General features: G+C 41.5%; 1 protein-coding gene across 2 annotated transcripts in view; it reads left to right on the plus strand.

The window, feature by feature from the left end:
- Window positions 1–19,246, plus strand: part of SLC22A4 (solute carrier family 22 member 4) — a 42,691-nt gene extending 23,445 nt beyond the window's left edge. For both annotated transcript variants that reach the window (XM_047878590.1, XM_047878582.1), the window contains 6 exons: window positions 4,597–4,723; window positions 8,870–8,970; window positions 10,600–10,814; window positions 13,449–13,631; window positions 16,634–16,769; window positions 18,900–19,246. In XM_047878590.1, the coding sequence (XP_047734546.1) occupies window positions 4,597–4,723; window positions 8,870–8,970; window positions 10,600–10,814; window positions 13,449–13,631; window positions 16,634–16,769; window positions 18,900–18,975 (838 nt within the window). In that variant the 3' untranslated portion in view covers window positions 18,976–19,246. The remainder of the gene's footprint in view (window positions 1–4,596; window positions 4,724–8,869; window positions 8,971–10,599; window positions 10,815–13,448; window positions 13,632–16,633; window positions 16,770–18,899) is intronic.
- Window positions 19,247–20,663: the final 1,417 nt, after the last annotated feature.

Genomic DNA, 20,663 nt, shown 5'->3' on the forward strand with positions numbered 1-20,663 from the left:
CCTGGTGTGGATCCTCCTCGCGTGGGCTTGCATGACCTCAGCGCGGCTGGCTGAGGCTGGGGTTTCGGAGCCCATAGAGTGTCTGCCTCGCTGTGGGTGGGCCTGTGTGCTGGGGTTTGATTCTCCATGGTCCCCGAAAAGCACAGTTCTCAGGAAACGCCCCCCCCCACAGGCTTCCCCCCACAGGCTCACCCAACTTGATGTTGGTTGTTGATGTTGCTTGTGGAGTTGTTACTGTGGGGTTCTGTTATTTCCAACTCTGTCCCACCCTGCTCTTTCCACACTGTTCTGTCTCTAGGAAATCTCTTTCTCCTTATGGATTCATCTAGTGTCATTTCCTCAGGCTTCTCTATCACAAGGTGATTAACATGTAGGTTGCTCCTATTTATCTGCTTTGTCTTGAAGGGCAAAAGAATTACTTTTGTTTAATAAATTGTTAGAGAAATGTTCTCTCCTTCCATAATCCTGCCACCCAATTTTGACACATTGGTGTGGGAATAACCAAGTTTGGAGATACTGGGTCCCAGTTTCACCCAACATGATTATGTGGGAAATTTCAGGTGAGAGAAGAGATTAGAATCATGGAATAAGGTTCCAGTTGCACCCTCTTTTGGGGGATTCCCTCATTTCTTTGTATTTTGGGTTCCCTCCCCCCATATTTAAGTAAGAGGAAAGGGGATTTCGTCTACTGGTGGGTCTCTCTCTCTCTCTCTCTCTCTCTCTCGTTAATCCTTCTTGGTTTGGTTTCAGGTTATCAATATCAAATCTCCCCGCAGTGACAGGTTTTACCAAACTGCTTGATCTGTACCTGCTTACACACAATGAAAGTTTCTTTGACCAGTTTTAAAAACTCATGGTTTAGACTAGCTCTTATGGTTTCCTTGTCCTATGGACACAGCCTAGGAAGTTGCCAGAAGGTCTTTTATCTTTCTGCAATTGTTAGACAGCCATACAGACAGACAGCACATTTTGGCCTCCTTGGACTGGATAGCTCAGGTTGGACCACTCCAAGCTACTGTCTTTTTATCACCTCTAAGACTGCTATGTTTTTCAGTGTAAATTCTTGGCATACATGTGCCTGGGAGGAGAAAGCACTTTTTTTCCTTACTTCTCTGGAATTTTAGAGACACTGTTTTCAAGGTTAGCTACTATTCTGATTTGGAGGTTTCTTCTGGTACCCAGTCTGAGGGTCAGAAAAGCTTATGGGAAATAAGGACAGACCATTAACTACAGAGCTCTGTCTCCAAGGAAGCACCCCAGATTTACAAGAGAAGGGCAATTTCCTGGAATGAGAGCCAGCATCATCATTATCATCAACATTACCTTCATCACATCTTCTGTCCCTGTTTCCATAATTCCCTTGCTAACTGAATTTATTATAAGAGATGGTGGTGACCAGAGATTCTCTCAAGACACGAGACAAGATTATTCAAAGGTTATTTTCTGCCTCTTCACACAAATGATGTTAATAATCTATGATTCCTGGTTGCTGTTTTGGCATAAGACTCCAGTACTTCTAAAATATGGTATAATAATATGTTATTGGTATGTGCTCCTATAAGAGAGAGAGAGAAAGAGACAGAGAGAGAGAGAGAGAGAGAGAGAGAGAGAATAAAAATAGAAGGGCCCTGACTGACCATTAAAGATTAGTATGGATTTTAATTTCTGGGGCTTGGACTTTTGCCTCAGGCCCAGATACTGCAGCAAGGAACCACTCTGTTAGGTTAGCCCCTTCGGTTTCCAGCTGAGGAGGTCCATCCCATGAGGAGCTGCATTACTCTTGCCCTAAGGAGAGTTCTTGCTTCTGTTGGTTGCCCATGGGCTGACCCATGAGTGCTCCCGGCTGTGGGCACACTGTACCAGGGACAGGACTGCCCTAGACAGAGGGCAGCCCCGGGCCAGCACTACAAAGCTGAGTGCTTATGCTGAAAGTTTAACAACAGTCTTATCATTCCCCTATAAAAACAGAATAGCTTTCTTATGAATGCCTCGTCCCTGAGGGTGGGACTTCCGGAAGCCATACTCATCAGTCTAGGGGGGGTTGGGGTGATTGGGGGTCAGGTTAGGGCTGCTGTGCTTCCTGCTATCTGCTCAATGTATGATAGAGACTCTCTAGCAATGCCCTTCCCCTGTTCAACTTGAATTCAATACCTAGAGAGGTTACGGTGTATAACCTCATATGGTACTCCATTAAATTTTGAAATAATCAGCTAGACTTAATTATCCATGCAGTAAAAAGCCATGGCAATCCAAAAATAGAGATCACAGCAGCCCTGAGTATGGTGGCCTGGAAATGGGAGTAAACCCATGCAGAGCCCTGCAGGTAGTCTGGGGAATTTTTTATGTCCCAGGTTCCTTTTTTGTTTGTTTGTTTATGTTTACTTATTTATTTAGAGAGAGAGAGAGACACACGGGGGTGGGGGGGGGGGCACACACGACCAGGGGAGGGGCAGAGAAAGAGGGAGAGAGAGAATCTCAAGCAGGTTCTGTGCTGTCAGCACAGAGCCCATCGTGGGACTTGATCTCACAAACTGTGAGATCACGACCTGAGCCGAAATCAAGAGTCGCCAACTGAGCCACCCAGCCACCCCTGTCCCAAGTTCCCTTTAAAAGGTTTAGCAAGGGGCGCCTGGGTGGCTCAGTTGGTTGAGCATCTGACTTCGGCTCAGATCATGATCTCACGGTTCGTGGGTTCAGGCCCCACGTCAGGCTCTGTGCTGACAGCTCAGAGCCTGGACCCTGCTTTGGGTTCTGTGTCTCTCTCTCTGCTCTCCCCAACTTGTGCTCTGTCTCTCTTTGTCTCTTAAAAATGAATAAATGTTAGGGGCGCCTGGGTGGCACAGTCGGTTAAGCGGCCGACTTCAGCCAGGTCACGATCTCGCGGTCCGGGAGTTCGAGCCCCGCGTCGGGCTCTGGGCTGATGGCTCGGAGCCTGGAGCCTGTTTCCGATTCTGTATCTCCCTCTCTCTCTGCCCCTCCCCCGTTCATGCTCTGTCTCTCTCTGTCCCAAAAATAAATAAAAAACGTTGAAAAAAAAAAAATTTAAAAAAAAAAATGAATAAATGTTAAAAAAATTATTTTTAAAAAGGTTTGGCAAGAAGTGACTACAGGTATGAATGGAGTATGTGTATAGGGGGTGAGAAAGAGCCAATAGATGCAACTTGAAGAACCAATAGAAGCTTTTCAATATCTAGCTGACTAAACATTACGAACTTGAGGTCAATGATGGCCCTGAAAGCCTGTGGAAGGAAAGGTAGAGTATTTCTAAGAACAGCCTGGTGGGGGAAAGACATTGCTCAGAATCAGAAGTAAAGCATACATGTATATATACATGAAGTATACAGTGGCTGGGAAGTAAGGCCTCAAATTCTCACTAACACAGTAGCCACTAGCCACATGCAGCTATGTAAATTAAAATTAATTAAAAGTAAATAAAATTAAAAATTCATTTCCTCAGTCACACTAGTTACACTAGCTCAACAACATGTGGTTATTGGCTACTATATTGAACAAAACAGCTATAGAACACTGCAGAAAGTTCTCTTGGGCAGCATAGCTCAATTACTGAAGGTCAGTGACCTAACATCACAGTTGCTACAGGGACCAACTAAGAGTAGATTCCAAAAAATATAAACTGGGTTCATTTTTCAACTCATGTGCTAATAGGCTGGGGGAGGAGGCTGAGGGTTGACCATTTGATAAGTTGTGTTTTGCTCTGAGATTAATTCCTATTGAGGCTTTAGAGGGGCACATGTAATTATAGGAGGCCCCTATACCTGCTACATGTGATTTATTTTCTGGGATAACTGAGTACTGACAAATAGGTGAGAAAAACAAGAGAAGAATGGCAGAAGAATGGCTAAGAGATTTTGAGAAATAAAAAGTAGAAAAGAACAGAAAATATAAATAAAGTATGAAAAAATAAATAGAAATAGAAAAAAATAGAAAAATTAGGAAAGAATAGAAGTCAAGTGTGTGTAATAAAAAAAGTTTCTAGATGGTTAAAAAAAAAAAAAAAAGATAACATTGACTGTCTCCCAAAAACTGGTTTGGTTACTCACTGGCCTGGGAGTCTGTTGAGAGCCACAGGGATAGCCCATTGGAGGGTGTCCATATGTACATCTTCTCCTCTGACTGTAAGAAGAGCCCAGAAAGCACTTTTGATAAACTTTTGATAAACTTTTCAGCTTCGTCAGCTGGGGCCCCAGGAATTCTTCAAGGGATGGAGACACTAAAAAGACACTAGATTGTGTTTCTTTTATGACCCACCCTGGCTATTACATTTGAGATGACTTTCTGCCACTGCCCTGGCTTACACGCACCCACAGTTAATGTTACTCCTTATGGTCTGGTCCTGGCTTCAAGTACAACTGATGATGATTGGTCTTATGGTTTGATCAAGACTTTGAAACTTGGAGGTGCTTTTGTTTATTCCTATTATCAATGGAAATCTTATGAGGTGCCCCCCTTCCTGATTTCCTTTAAACAGGCACACTACAATTTCACAAAATAAAAATCATTTGGGGGGAACTTGTGGTGAACACTATGAAAGCTTGCTATTCTGAAAAATTATAAACCCTTAAAAATTTATTCCAGGTTTATTCCTGAATCTCCCCGGTGGTTGATATCCCAGAGAAGATTTATAGAGGCTGAAAATATCATCCAAAAAGCTGCAAAAATGAACAACAAAGCGGCCCCGGTGGTGATTTTTGATCCTATGGAGGTAAACATTTGCAGATGTGCCCTCTTGAGGTCAGCCATGCATTCTTGATTTCAGGGAATGTAAATAAATCCGATGTGTTTTGAGTGCCCACTATGTACCACGTGCTGCATGAGTCCTTAGAGACATAGTGATGATTAAGTTCTGAGATGAAACCCACGTCAAAAGGCTGTGTATGAATTAGGTGCGATCATGTATGTAAACTGCTTAGCATACAGCAAGTGTTGATTAAATACTAATTCCCTTTCCTTTGGCAAGTTTACTTCCAACTTTTTACTGGTACTGCTCCAAACCACTGGTGCAGTTGCATATCACATAATCTAAATGTCCACATTAAGTGGAAAAAAATGGAGTTGAGGGAAATTCCATGCAGGATTTACCCACTGTACTCTGAATCATTCCAAAGCTGCTGAGGAAGCTGTATATGCCTTTAGTCTTGCTGTGTCGTGTCTAGAACCTAAAGGTGTGAAAGCACAGGCTCAAGGGTTCAACCCAAAAGGCTCGAAGGTTCACCCCTGAAGGCAAGAGACCATGCGAAAAAGATATTCCATGGTGGCAGCCACACTTCCTGATAGTCAGTGAAGACTCGCAGTGTCCCCGTTCATGCCCTGTGCCACGTCCTAGAGAAAATGAGAAAGTGAGATACAGTTCCTGTGCTTAAGGAGCATAGCATGTAGCTAAGAGTGTCACCAAGATTAGATGAAACATAAATGATGCCAGGAGGGAGGAAATGCTTATGTATCCAAGGAGTAGATGCTGTGTGCCAGCAGAGAAAGGGAACAGACAGACTCAGAGCTGAAGAGGCAGGTCTGAACCAGGGGTGGGGGCCCTTAGATGAATGGAAAGAATGGAGCAGGGCTTTCCTGGCTAGGAGAAGGGTAGGGGTCTGCTCAGGAAACCCAAAGAAGCCTAGGTGCAGCAACAGTATGCCTGCCCACATTGAAGTCCGCTCTGCTGGCTTCCACAGAAAGCAGAACTTTCAGAGGGTGGTGGGCACACCACTGCTCCACCCCAAGGGCTTCCTCCGTCCCTGGCCTTTGGCACCTCTGTCAGAAGCATATGTCCTGGCAATGGCTGGAGAGTTAATTACAGTGCCAGGAACCCAAGGTCCCAGAGGTCTGCTGGGACAGAGATTGCTGAATACTTCACTCTTCACATCAGGAATTCTGTTCCCCCGGTGGCTCAGTTGGTTAAGCATCTGATTTCAGCTCAGGTCATGATCTCATGGTTTGTGAGCTCGAGCCCTGCATGAGGCTCTGTGCTGACTCAGAGCCTGGAGGCTGCTTCAGATTCTGTGTCTCCTGCTCTCTCTGCCCCCCCCCCCACCTCTCTGTCTCCAAAAATAAACATTAAAAAAATGTTTTAAAAAAAGGATTTCATTCCCAGCCTTAGATAATTTATTGGACATGGGGAGTGTCCAGTGAACTCTTCTGCATCTCATGGTTTGTGAGCTCAAGCCCTGCATGAGGCTCTGTGCTCACTCAGAGCCTGGAGGCTGCTTCAGATTCTGTGTCTCCTGCTCTCTCTGCCCCCCCCCCCCCCCACCTCTCTGTCTCCAAAAATAAACATTAAAAAAATGTTTTGAAAAAAGAATTTCATTCCCAGCCTTAGATAATTTATTGGACATGGGGAGTGTCCAGTGAACTCTTCTGCATCTCAGGGCTGTGGTGGTTGTTTGTTGATATTTATTGGATATGTGATCTGATTCCTGTGTTTGAGGAATTTACAGTTTAGTAGTAGAAGTCAGACTTACAAGAGATAGTTAGAGGCAAATAAGAATAAAGTCCAGTGTCAAAACACATGCTTCTGATAGCATCTTGTTTCTTCCTACCATGAGGCATTTGGAGCCTGAATTGGACAAGCCTGCTGGAGGAAAGAGAGCCAGTGTTCATCTCTGCTGCTCACTTCCCCGTGACAGTGGAGAGGGGTCCTCTTAAGGAGGGTCCACAGAGACCTGCATCAGCAAGTGCGGCCTGCTCAGAATGATAATGGAGAGTCTACCAGATGCCAGGCATGGTATTCAAATTATTTGATGTTCATTCAAGCCATAGCTCGTGGATACTACTCTAGGCTCTTTTTTTCGGGAGAAGAAATTGAGGCACAGAGAAGTTAAGTAATTTGCCTAGAATTACACAGCTAGAAGTCTCACTAGAGCTGTCTGGTGCCAAAGTACATGCTCTTCACAACTGTGCTTTCTTATCTCATGGTAGAGGCAGTGGACAGGAAAAAATACAGAGTAGTATCATCTTGGAAAGTGATCTGGGGCTTCTCTGGCTTTCCTTCTCAAGCACCTTTAACCTGCTCATCGAGTCTGGTTCAAAGGCATTTTGGTGACTCCATACAGAGGCAAGCACTGGATATAAGAATATTCTTGTCCTGAGGTTTCCAAACCTGGCTGTCATCAAAATCACCCACGGAGCTTTAAAAATACTGTCCTTGGAATGCCTGGGTGGCTCAGTCATTTGGATGTCCGACTTCGGCTCAGGTCATGATCTCATGGTCCATGAGTTTGAGACCCACATGAGGCTCTGTGCTGATAGCTCAAAGCCTGGAGTCTGCTTCATATTCTGTGTCTCCCTCTCTCTCTGCCCCTTCCCCACTCATGCCGTGTCTCTCAAAAATAAATAAACATTAAAAAAATTGTTTTAAAAAAATACAGAATCCTAGGCTTCAGGGCCCACAGGAACTATTCAGATCCAGCAGGGTCACGGTAAGACCTGGCGATCTGCATTTTCATAAAGCACCAAGTGTTAGCATAGACCTGGTGCCCAGGTCCTATCCATGCATGGCACCACTTCCAGAACCCCCATGAAGACTTCTAGTTCCCACTAGTTTATGCAGGGGCTTTGCTTTGTTGTGATAATAGGGTTCTACTTCCAGGGGCATGTTCTAGAGCTGCACACTCCAAATACTGTAGAAGAAGAAAGGCGATATGTCTGCGAACTGCAGGAGGGAGTGTGGTTATTCTTGGGAAGACAGATGCTCATATTTGGGGAGCGCTTGCTACAATGGCCAGTCTGGCAGTCTTACTCCTTCATTGTAGACACTCCTTCCTCGGCCTCTTGTTTTTTTAAATCTTTTTTTTTTTAATGTTTATTTATTTATTTTTGAGAGAGAGAGAGAGAGAGAGAGAGGACACAAGTAGGGGAGGGGCAGAGAGAGAGAGAGAAGGAGACACAGAATCCAAAGCAGGCTCCAGACTCTGAGCTGTCAGCAGGGAGCCTGACACGGGGCTCAAACTCACCAACTGTGAGATCATGACCTGAGCTGAAGTCAGACGCTTAAGTGACTGAGCCACCCAGGTGCCCCTCAGCGTCTTACTGCACATGCACTCTATGTGCTTGCACTTTATCCCAAAAAGATTACCCACCTCAGGGCCTTGTAACTTTTTTACAAGTTCCACTGAGCTTGGTTATCTAGATTCCTAACACATGGCAAATTCACTTTAGTTAAATTAAAAATAAAGGAGGGAAGCCCATTGACAGCAGTAAGAAATTGCCACTAGCCAAATAGCACCTTTTCCTCAGTGATGCAGTAGTAGCAATAAGTATAATTAAAATGTATTGGGCATCTACTATGGTCCAAGTACTATGCTAAGCTTTATATACATATATATGACCTCATGTAATCTGCTCAACTCCCAATTATTATACCTTTTTAGCATACAAGTAAACTGAGGCTCAGGGGGAATAGTCACTTGCCCAAGGTCCCTCAGTCAACCCAAATCCGTTCTGACTCTGAGACAACAACAAGAAAAATATAAAAAGCAGACATGAACCCCAAGGCAGTTAGGGGCTGCTTGGCCCTAAGGAGCACAGGTCCTAAGGATCACAGCTCCGTGTGATTAAGGTTACCACAGTGATGTGACCATGAGTCAAGAAAAGGCTGTTAGCAATCAGGCTTTATATGAAGAGACAGTGAAGCCAATGTTACATATTTCAAAGGCTTCTGTCTAAAATGGGTCACAAGTATTTTAAAGTGTTAGAATAAGCATCATATATGTGGATGCCCTTATTCCCCTCAAATGCCAGACTTCTGAGCATACTCAAGGTGAAGCAGAATTACAAGCATTAGTCTTTCCCACACTGTCATGGTTGAAGATACTTCCTTACTAACCTCTTCATCTCTTGGTTATTTGCATTATTTTAGCTACAGGAACTAAAACTCCCAAGCCAGCAGAAAATTCACATTCTCAGCCTGTTCAGGACTCGGAACATTGCCACAATTACCATTATGTCTTTGATGTTGTGGTAAGTAACAAGTGATCTAGAAATGTGACATGCAGCCCATAAGTGTACAACTGATTTTCTTTAATCCACCGGGAACATCAGGGCATGGCGTGAGTTTTCCTGAGACAAAATAAAAATTATAGAATTCTAGGCCATTTGGAAATGTCTCCATTCAACTCACAGAACTGGATACTGAAAAAAAAGTCACAGGGGATAATCTTTAGGTCTGCAGTCCTGTGGCCCGCATGGAAAGGGTCTGCCAATCCTAGGGTAGTTGAGATGAAGACCATTAATGTTCCTGGTGCCTGAGACTGAGAGGGTAATTCAGCTCCTGCTTCTCCAAGCTGGACTGGCAGCTGAACAGTGATGTCACAACATCCCCACTGCATCGGACTTCTGATAAGCTTTTCACCCTTGCCAATAGCAGACTACCCAGTGATTTTTCAGGCATAGAAATAATGAATTGACTCTGTAGACTAGATTTGATGATGTATCTACCAAGAAGTGAGGAAGGAGAAAAGAAGACCTGCCTACCCAACAGTGGCAACACAAGAAATTGTAGGTTCAGAGACTGCAATGAGTCTGCTTTTAGGGCCATCCTGTTTTGCAGTTAGAAGAGATCAATGACAGTTATGCCCCTTGATACAGCAAGTGTGTCACAAGCACATGGCTTTCCTCACTCTACACCTGCTTACTTCTTCTATGTCAGCATTTGTCATTGGTGCAAATGTATCTTGAGTGCTACTGAACCAGTACTAGTCACTAGTTTTGCCTGCATTGTACTTATTACCAAATGCGACTATCGCGAAAATCCTCAGACTGATAACGTTCCATTTTTTCTTTTGTTTTGCATTAGCCCTTGTGCTACCCAACCCAGTAGAATATGTATAAAAAGATCCAACATTGTTCCTGAAAACATTTTTCAAATGTCCTCTGCTTTTTGGTCATGTCAATAATAAGCAAATTTCTGCACAGAGGAGTCTTTAAAGGGCAGTTGTTTTTTGCACAGAAAAGCTTCACAGTTATGTGGAAATTCACTGTAATGATGGGATATGGGGTGTGTACTGTGTGATACTTTGAACCATTATGGGGACTTTCATTCTTTTCCCCAAAGTGAGTTTTAATAAATTGATAGGAATTTACCGTAAGTGAATCCCATAGTATTACCTATGTATCTTTGTTTTTCTTTTTGATAAGAATGAAATCTGGATTTTATGTTCATTGGCGTGACTGACAATCTTTCTTCAAATTATAGTTGTAAGGGAATGAGGATGTACACAAGCTGTTCAGGAAATAAGGAAATTTGAAATTCATTAGACCAGGGTAGGTATTGTTGAATGTTGGTATATCTAGACTAGGGCTATCCAATAGAACTTTCCATAATGATGAAAATGTTTTATGTCTGAGTTGTCCATTTTAGTAACTACTAGCCCCATGCAGCTATTAAGTGGGTTGAAGTGTGGCAAGTATGACTGAAGAATTGAATTTATAATTTTATTTAATTTTAACTTATTTACTTTTAAATAGCCATATGTGGTTAGTGGCTACTTGTAGGACAGAAAGATCTAGACAATTTCTTGACCATCATGGAATTATTGAGTGGTTCGGGTCATCCTCTCATCACTTTTGTGTTTTTCTGTGGTTTTGCAGGATGCTTACCTCAGTGGGTTACTTTGCTCTGTCTCTCAACGCTCCTAATTTACATGGAGATGCCTATTTGAACTGTTTCCTCTCTGCCTTGATTGAAGTTCCAGCCTACATTACAGCCTGGCTCCTGTTGCAAACCCTGCCCAGGCGCTATATCATAGCTGGAGTACTGTTCTTGGGAGGAGGTGTGCTTCTCTTAATTCAACTGGTACCTGAAGGTAAGAAGTTAACCAATTTTAAGAGCTTACTAGAGGGGTGCCTGGGTGGCTCAGTCGGTTAAGCGTAAGCGGCCGACTTCGGCTCAGGTCATGATCTCACGGTCGATGGGTTCGAGCCCCGCATCGGGCTCTGTGCTGACAGCTCAGAGCCTGGAGCCTGCTTCCAATTCTGTGTCTCCCTCTCTCTGACCCTCCCCTGTTCATGCTCTGTCTCTCCCTGTCTCAAAAATAAATAAAATGTTAAAAAAAATTAAAAAAAAAAGAGCTTACTAGAAAAGCTCCAAACCTTGACTAAACTCATCATTCGTCACTGTGCCCTGTTGTTATGTAGCCTTTAGATCGTAAGTTCTTCATAAATCGATCTAATCAGATAAGTGATAGACAACTACATAATTTTCCTGTGTTTGTAACAACCACCGCCACCACCCCCCCCCCCCCCCCCCGGCCCAAACAGGAGTCAGCCTGAGAGCCTGAGAGAATCAGAAGTCACTGAGAGGAAGAACAATACTGTCAATCATCCCCTTGGTACTTTTATGTGAGGCACATATTCCAGTGTTGTAGTTTGTAGTACTTGCCAGGTCCAGTGTAAGTCAGTGATTTTTTTTTAAGATTTGATTTGATTTGATTTGATTCATTATTTTGAGAGAGAGACAGAGGGAGAGAGAGAGAGAGAGAGAGAGAGAGAGAGAGAGAGAGAGAGAACATGAGCTGGGGGAGAGGGGCAGAGGGAGAGAGGCAGAATCCCAAACAGGCACCACACTGTCAGCACAGAGCCCGATGTGGAGCTCAATCCCACAACCCAGGGATTATGACCTGAGATGAAATCAAGAGTCAGATGCTCAAACGACTGAGTCACCCAGGCACTCCTTAAAATTTTATTTTTAAGTAATCTCTACACCCAACGTGGGACTTAAACTCATGACTCCAAGATCAAGAGTTGCGTGCTCTTCTGACTGAGCCAGCCAGGTGCCCTTAGGCCAGTGATTTTTATGGTCTGTAATCTTTAAGTTGTTAAAGAGCACATAAAGACATTTGCTTCTTTTTTCTCTTTATATCAACCTTTATATTATTAAAATGTTATCAATAGATCATTGATACATAGTATTATACATAGAAATATATATTTCTTAATAATTAACAGGATAAAAAGGATTGGTTCTTCCCTTTGAGGATTAAATTTAACTATATTAGCGTGCTAACAACTTACTCTGAAATTGTTGTTACACATAAAAGTGGACAAAGGTCACTGAAGGAATAAATGAGCTAGAAAAACAGTACAGAAAAACAGGAAGCAACCTGTCACTCTCCACCTTTGTTTGTGTCTAATTATTAAGATATTTGAGGGGCTCAATTGGTTGAATGTCTGACTCTTGATTTCAGCTCAGTTCATGATCTCAGGGTCATGAGATTGAGCCCCGTGTTGGGATCCACACTGGGCTTGGGGCCTGCTTAAGATTCTGTCTCCCTCTACCTCTCATGCTCTCTCTCTCTCACTCTCCTAAAAAAAAAAGAAAGAAAGAAAATAAAAAGATATTTAAAGAAAAAGTGTTACTTCAGGAATATCTTTATACTATAAAAACAATCCCCAAACAAGCAAAAAGGACAACAAAAGCAACTGAGTTAAGAAAATCTCACTTCTAAAACCACTTTTGAGGAGGGAGTGTGGGGCAAGTTGAGGGCAAAGTACAGACTAACGGTAACCTACCCACCCCAGGATGGGATATGTGTGATATTCCTCAGACACTCCTGCCTACCCAAGAACAAAGGAAAGGGGTTTAAGTGCTTACCATGGTGATGAAGGAAGCTAAGGCAAATGAAAAATTAGATTCCCTTACTGCCTACAGCCCACTGACAAGTCCTGGAAACCAGCAGTGACCTTCCTCTAGGAGCTGCCTCAATGATGACCCTTTGCTAGGGGCAAAAGGGAATCTTGGCTTAACATTCTCCTGCCCCACCCCACACCCCAGGGTCCTGTAAGTTTACTTTAACATATAAAAATTCCCTTGGGGCACCTGGGGGCTCAGTTGGTTAAGTATCCAACTTCGGCTCATGATCTCATGGTTCGTAAGTTCGAGCCCTACATCACTCTGTGCTGACAGCTCAAAGCCTGGAGCCTGCTTCTGATTCTGTCTCCGTCTCTCTCTGTTCCTCTCCTGCTCCTGCTCTGTCTCTCTCTCTCTCTCAAAAATAAATAAACATTAAAAAAGATTTTTTTAATTCCTTTGGTAACTTCCTTTATCTCACCCCCAAGATATATTCTGGCAATCATACTCCAAGCTTATGTCCCCCTGATATACATATGAAGCGTCTCATGACTCAGGTTTTACTAAATGGTAATAAATGGCTTATTTTCATAACAACACCCAGTCCCTTAAGGTCCTGGAAACCTTGCTTCCAAAATTCCTTAGACTTACTCTATCCCTAACCCCCTCCCAACCTGAGGGTATGTAACTAGCAACTCTTCATGACCCCAAGGTAGCTCTTTCTGCCTACAGGTCCTGTCCCCATGCTTTAATAAAATCACTTTTTTGTACCCAATATGTCTTCAAGAATTCTTTCTTGGCTGTCAGCTCTGAACCCCCACCATCACCCCAAATCCCCACCACCTCTATTTACACTGGGTCTCTTTTCCAGATTACAACTTCTTGTCCATTGGTCTGGCGATGTTAGGAAAGTTCGGAATTACCTCTGCTTTCTCCATGCTGTATGTCTTCACTGCAGAGCTTTACCCCACCCTGGTCAGGAATATGGCTGTGGGGGTTACATCCATGGCCTCCAGAGTGGGCAGCATCATTGCTCCCTACTTTGTTTACCTCGGTGAGATGCATCTTGTCAATTTGTTCTTTTTTTAAAATATAAAGGAATAACTTTTTCATTGTGAAAAATGCTAACAGCATAAAAGTTACTGGAAAAAGGGCAAGTTTACCTCTTCACTCTCGGGCAGCCCAAATTGCATCCCTAGAACTAAAAGGAGCTAATATTAACACTTCAGTGAATAGCCCTTCAGTTGTTTTTTATTGCAAAACATACACACACACACACACACACACACACACACACACAAAGTATACACACACATACACATAAAATAAAATTAAACACAAAAAAATTGTACATACTGTTTCACAACTTTTTTTCCTTTTATTTAATTTATTTTTTAAAATTTACATACAAATTAGTTAGCCTATAGTGCAACAATGATTTCAGGAGTAGATTCCTTAATGCCCCTTACCCATTTAGCCTGTCCCCCCTCCTACAACCCCTCCAGTAACCCTCTGTTCTCCATATTTAAGTTTCTTATATTTTGTCCCCCTCCTTGTTTTTATATTATTTTTGCTTCCCTTCCCTTATGTTCATCTGTTTTGTATCTTAGAGTCCTCATATGAGTGAAGTCATATGGTATTTGTATTTCTCTGCCTGACTAATTTCACTTGGCATAATACCCTCTAGTTCCATCCACGTAGTTGCAAATAGCAAGATGCCATTCTTTTTGATGGCCGAGTAATACTCCATTGTGTATATATACCACAACTTCTTTATCCATTTTTCCATCAATGGACATTTGGGCTCTTTCCATACTTTGGCTATTGTTGATAGCGCTGCTATAAACATTGGGGTGCATGTGCCCCTTCAAAATAGCATACCTGTATCCCTTGTATAAATACCTAGTATGTTTCACAACTTTTTTAACTTAACATTGTATCACAGTACCTTTCCTTATTAGTATATATAGCTCTTACCTTCTTTTTCGTTAGTATATAGTCTTCTAATGTACATATATGCATAAAAATGGGTTTAACTAGGCTCAATGGATGGACATTTAGGTCATTTCCAGGTTTTTGTTATTACAAATAATACTACAATGAACATTCATCTATGCCCCTATGCCCCTTTGTTCATTTAATTACATACATTCAGATTTATGTATTGTTGGAGCAATTTAAAATTTCCACAGATATTGCCAAACTGGCCTCTAAACATTGTACTAATTTACAATCCAACTATCAGTATATGAGAGTGTCTATTTCTCCATATCCTCACTAACAATGGGGATTATCCAATTTTTAAATCATTGATAATCTGTTATCTGAAAAATGGATATCATTGTTGCTTTCATTTCTATTTCTTTAATTATAAATAAGGTTGAGCAGTTTTTCGTGTCTCTATTGACATTACATCTGTTTTTCAGTGACCTGACTGTTCATGTCTCTTGTTCATCTTTTGAATGGTTTATTTTTGATTTGTAAGAGCTCTTTGTAATTGAAAGAAACTAGCCCTTTGTATATATGTTGTAAATATTTTTCCTAGTTTATCCTTCACTTTTTACTTAATAATATTTTTTTGTAATGCAGGAAATTTTAGTTTTTATATAATCAAAATTCTCAATCTGGAATAACACCACAGAGGGCTTCAGTGGGTTGTTCAATGGATGTAGGATCTGGCCCTCCAAGTCAGATCCCACTGAGGACTGTTGGTGAGAGATGTTGATATACCTCCTTATTCTTCCTAGTCATCCATTGGTATCTACTGGTTCAAACACACACACACACACACACACACACACACACACACACACAAAGACTATATATTAATCCTCAGGAAAGGTACACTCTAAATCTTCACAGAGAAAATGAAGCATTTTCTTGTCTTAAACATACTCTACATGGCTGCCCTGAACAACACCTAAGAAAGCACATTATTATATAGAATGGTGTCATTTCTCCTTTCTTCCTCCCTATACGTTCAAACCCTGCTCACTTGGTCTAAAGGGTGGACCACTGGTGCCTAAGAAACAGAGGAATCCAAGACAGAGCTTTCTATTCCACAATAGCTACTCCTGTTAGTGACATAGACACCTCGCAGAAGATTCAAGTTTAACGTTTTCTGTCAAATAAAATTCTTGGGTGTGTTGTTCCTCTGTAATCTCTGTATGCAGAAGGGAAGCAAGGTGAGGATCTATTATTCTCCTGTCCAAGGAATGCCTGATAAGGAAGAGGTGGAATGGCTCATACAATTACATACAAAACCAAGACATGCAAATATTGCAGAAAGCAACCAAAGCCAGGCAGAATGCATTCACGGTGCCTGACATTTAGTGATTGAAATTGGATTGAACCTATTACTTAGGTTTTTTTTCTTTAAGAGTTTCATGGCTCTTTAGGGGCATCTGGGTGGCTCGGTGAGATGGAGCCCCACATCGGGCTCTGAGTTCGTCATGGAACCTGTTTAAGATTCTCTCTCTCTCTCTCTCTCTCTCTCTCTCTCTCTCTCTCTCTCTCTCCCCCTCTACCATTCATGCTCTCTCTCTCTTAAAAAAAATATTATTAAAAAAAAAAAGAAGAGTCTCATGGCTCTTTGGACCTAGCTGTCCACTGCAGCCCACTTTTGCAGGCAAAAGCAAAGGCCACACCTTGTCACACCAGTCATAATGGCTAGTATCTGTCCCTGCAATATGCTTTCTCTCCTTGATGTCCTCTCATCCCTCCTCTCAAATTTCTTCCACCGTAAGAGGGAAAACTTGGTAGGCAAATAGTTCCATCAAAGGAACATGGGTCACACATGGTTAAACAGTGGCTTAGAGAATGGAACTGGCATGAAAGACCCTATGCAGCATCATGTAGGTAAATGAGTATGGAAATCATGAAGGCAATGACATCTGCCAAAGAGAAACTGTGATTGTGATATTTTACATATCTTTTTCCTTCTGACAATGTTCAGATTTAAAACTGCTCTCAAATACCATTGTTCACCATGATAAAAGGATTCCCAAGAGCATCTGAAAAATCCCTATATGTAATTGATGTTCTTGTTCCTTACAGGTGCGTACAACAGAGTTCTGCCCTACATCCTCATGGGCAGCCTGACTGTCTTGATTGGAATCATCACCCTCTTTCTCCCTGAAAGTTTTGGAGTAACTCTACCAGAGACCTTAGAGCAGATGCAGAAAGTGAAAGGGTAAGTGGAACTTTAAAAACTGATACCAAAATTCCTCAGAAGGAATAAACATGCAAGAATAGCTAGGAAGTTTCTGAAAAAGAAGGGTGGTAAATGGAGGGTAGCTCTATCAGATAATAAAGCATATTACTAAGCAAAGGTAATTAAAACAGTGTGATACTGGTGTAGGATAGAAATCCCTGGAATAGAATAGAGTTCAGAATTAAATCCAAGAAAATATGAGAAGTCAGTATATGCTAAAAAGTAGCTTTTCAAAATCAGTGAGGAAAATTAGATTATTCAGTAAAAGGTGTTAGAGAACTCAGCTAGCTATGTTGTATAAATAAAAAAACTTGACTCCTACTTCAAAATACATCAAGATAAATTGAAGAGCAATTAATGTAAAATCATAAATGTTCCAGAAGAAAAGATATATATTTTTATAACCTTAGAGAAGGCCTTTCTGAATATGATATGAAAAGCAAAGAGAAACAAAGGAAAAGATTGCTATGTCTGATTGTGAAACTTTAGAAATTGTTGGCACAGCAAGAAAAGAAACCATAACTAAAAACAAAGGTCAAAAATCCAGGGGGAAAATATTTGCAACACACAATAGGTACCTGGGGCTAATATAGCTAATACACAAGAAACTCTCAGCAGTCAGTCAGAAAAAGACCAACAACTCAGTAGGAAAAATGCCAAAGGTCATCAACAAGCAGTTGACAGAAAAGGAAATTTCAATGGCAGATACATACATGAAAAGCAGTACTTGTCCATATTTATAAAGAGATACAAAATAAAATAATTCAATATATATTTTTTTGTCTGTGAGATTTTATGAGAGTTTTTCCCCTGATACCAACCACTTCTTACCCAACTAGGTGTCCTGTAATTTAATTCAATTCCAACCCTTACCACCCAGAGTTTCCATCAGAATCCACAGGTTTAAGAGCTCAGTCCCATAGGACTGCCCTCACTTTAGATGCTGGTGATAAATATGAGGTCCCCAGATTATCCACACTTCTATCCAACTTGGCTTCAGAGTCTGATGTTTCCACAACCCCTGTGCTCAAATTCAGTAATTGTCCAGAATGATTCACAGAACCAGGATAACACTCTCCTTACCATTTCAAGTTTATTATAAAGGATACATATGAACAACCAGATGAAGAGGTGAGGTACAAAGGGTGAGGTACAAAGAGGTACAAAGGGTGAGGTCCAGAAGAGTCCAGGGTACAGGAACCTTCTGTCCCTGTGCAGCTGGGGAGCACTGCCATTTTGGAGCATGGATGTGTTCACCAATTCAGAAGCTCTCCACACCTCGGTGTTCAGAGGGTTTTATGGAGGTTTTATCACATAGGCATGATCAATAACTAATTCAACCTGTTGCCCCTCTCTTCTCTTGGAGGTTGGAGGGTGGGGCTGAAAGTTCCAGGCTGCTAACCAAGGCCTAGTGTTTCTGGTGACCAGTCTCCATCCTGAAGCTATCAACTGACCCACCAGGAGTTGCCTCATTAGAACAAAAGACAAGACAGTCCTATTACCCCTATCACTCAGGAAATGACAAAGGATTTAGGAGCGCTGAGTCAGGAACCAGGGACAAAAATCAAATATCTTTATACAATATCACAGACTGGCAAACAATTAAAGATGAGTGGTAGTGTGGGAGAAGTTTAGATTCTAGAGTGAAAATGTCTGGCTTCAAATCCCAAATCTATTGCATAAATGAAGGAAAATTACTTAACTTTCACTGAACCTCAGTATTTGCGTCTGTTGTACAGGAATAGTTCATATGGCTGTTGTGAGTTTACATAAGATAAAGTAACTTTAGCATCAAGCCATGAAAAACATAAATCTGTATGTGAGTAGATTCTGGTCCCTGAAGGAACATGTACAACAAAATGTACCCAAAATGTTGTTTCTTCTAATGATAGGACTATTTCAATATTAACTTTAGCTTGCCAAGAACTTCATGTTTACCACTCGATCCTTTCCTGAGGAGAATTGTAAAATTATAGAATACAAACTCTAGACTCCTGAGTTATTACTAGAGTTACGTTCATTGACTGGATAAATGTTTTTCAGCATCACTCTAGCATTTTAAGGAGAAGAGTCTTGACTAATTTTCTTTAGTGCTTATCTTATTTTCAGGTTCAGACTTAGGAAAAACACAAGAGATTCAACGGAGAAAGAAGAAAATCCCAAAGTTCTCATAACTTCATTCTGATAAAATTTCCACCCCATTTGGTGACCTGAAAAACAGATGCATAAGACTCTATGAAGAAGCCAAAGTCTTTCCTGATGAAATGGACCAACCCTAAGGATTAACACTAAGATGACTTTGCTGTTGAGAAATGCTTGTCACATAGCGAACTCCAAGCCACTCTTCCAGATAATCCCCTTATTTTAATTTTTTTTTCAACGTTTATTTATTTTTTTGGGGACAGAGAGAGACAGAGCATGAACGGGGGAGGGGCAGAGAGAGAGGGAGACACAGAATCGGAAACAGGCTCCAGGCTCTGAGCCATCAGCCCAGAGCCCGACGCGGGGCTCGAACTCCCGGACCGCGAGATCGTGACCTGGCTGAAGTCGGACGCTTAACCGACTGCGCCACCCAGGCGCCCCATAATCCCCTTATTTTAAAAACAAACCATTTCTAGATAGTCCACCTTCCTAATTAATGCAATGAAATGGGTTCATAAGATTTTTTTGAAAAATGCATTGGTCAAGGACTGGTAAATTCATACAAAGATGAACCTTCATTTTCAAACATACAAATACTATTCAAATAAAAAGTATGTCCTTGTATTAACACAACTATTAGGTAATAACAGTATATGTGTGTATGTGTATAAGTGAACTAGTACATTCAAAATTAGAGTAATTTTTGAAGTGAACCTATATATTGCTGTAACTAAATGATTATATGCAGTATTCCTATCCAGAGAATTTCATACAATCCTTTGAGGGGAATTGATGGCAGATATTAATAGTGTTTTACAAGTGAAACACAGTAAGAGATCAAGAAACCTTGATATGTGGCTCATATGACCTGTTGGCCTTTACGAAGGAAACCAAGACAGTTCCCTGCTAAAATTCAGCGGCTATAACTCACAGTATTTTGAATGGTCTGTATTTGTTGTGATCTTTTGAGGCACATGATTGAACTTTCTGTTTCTTAAGACTGGTTGAAAAGGTATTTTTCTAGTAAACAGATAATCAGGAAAGCCACAAACCAGTTAGATTGGTAAAGATGGTTTGTATGCCCCATGGCCAAGAGACATCAGCACTCAGGAAGAAGGCTGTCCAAGCCAACAATCTGGAAAGACTTTTAAAACAGTTCTTTCCATTAATAGATTCCTTCCTAAGCACGGTATGCAGCTACATTCTCTCTGACCAGGGGTGCATCTGGTTCCATGAATGAGCAGTGTAAAAAATAATGGTCACTAATGGGGTAATGTGTTATCATAAGCTCAGAAAATAAATGTCAGGTCTCTGTCTCAGCATGTTTTAGGCATGCTGAGATGATAACACAGCGAGGAGTTAATCCTGGAGACTGAGGCAGCATGCTTTCTCTGAAAGTGGCTTCTGCGACAGCAGCACAGTGAAAAGCAACTGAGCCTTTGACATCCCCAGCACTACGGTGTGCTCATAGAAGGAGGTAGCTCGGGTTTTTTATATGATGCTTGGTGGCATCATCTCCTAAAAATACTTATCCCCAAGATTAAATTTTCACTAAATATTTTGTAGAGGAAATTTTGATATAACTTCTTTAATAAATGGTCCATAGTATTTCAAGTTCCTTATCTTGAACTTTTCTGATTAACCCTGAATTCTTTCTCTTTATTGTTGTATTTCTAACACATATTTTATATCCTCATGACACACTGATCCTAGCTTTTGATTGTTACTTTA

The sequence above is a fragment of the Prionailurus viverrinus genome, chromosome A1 (assembly GCF_022837055.1).
Source record: "Prionailurus viverrinus isolate Anna chromosome A1, UM_Priviv_1.0, whole genome shotgun sequence".
In the NCBI taxonomy this organism is placed as follows: Eukaryota; Metazoa; Chordata; class Mammalia; order Carnivora; family Felidae; genus Prionailurus; species Prionailurus viverrinus.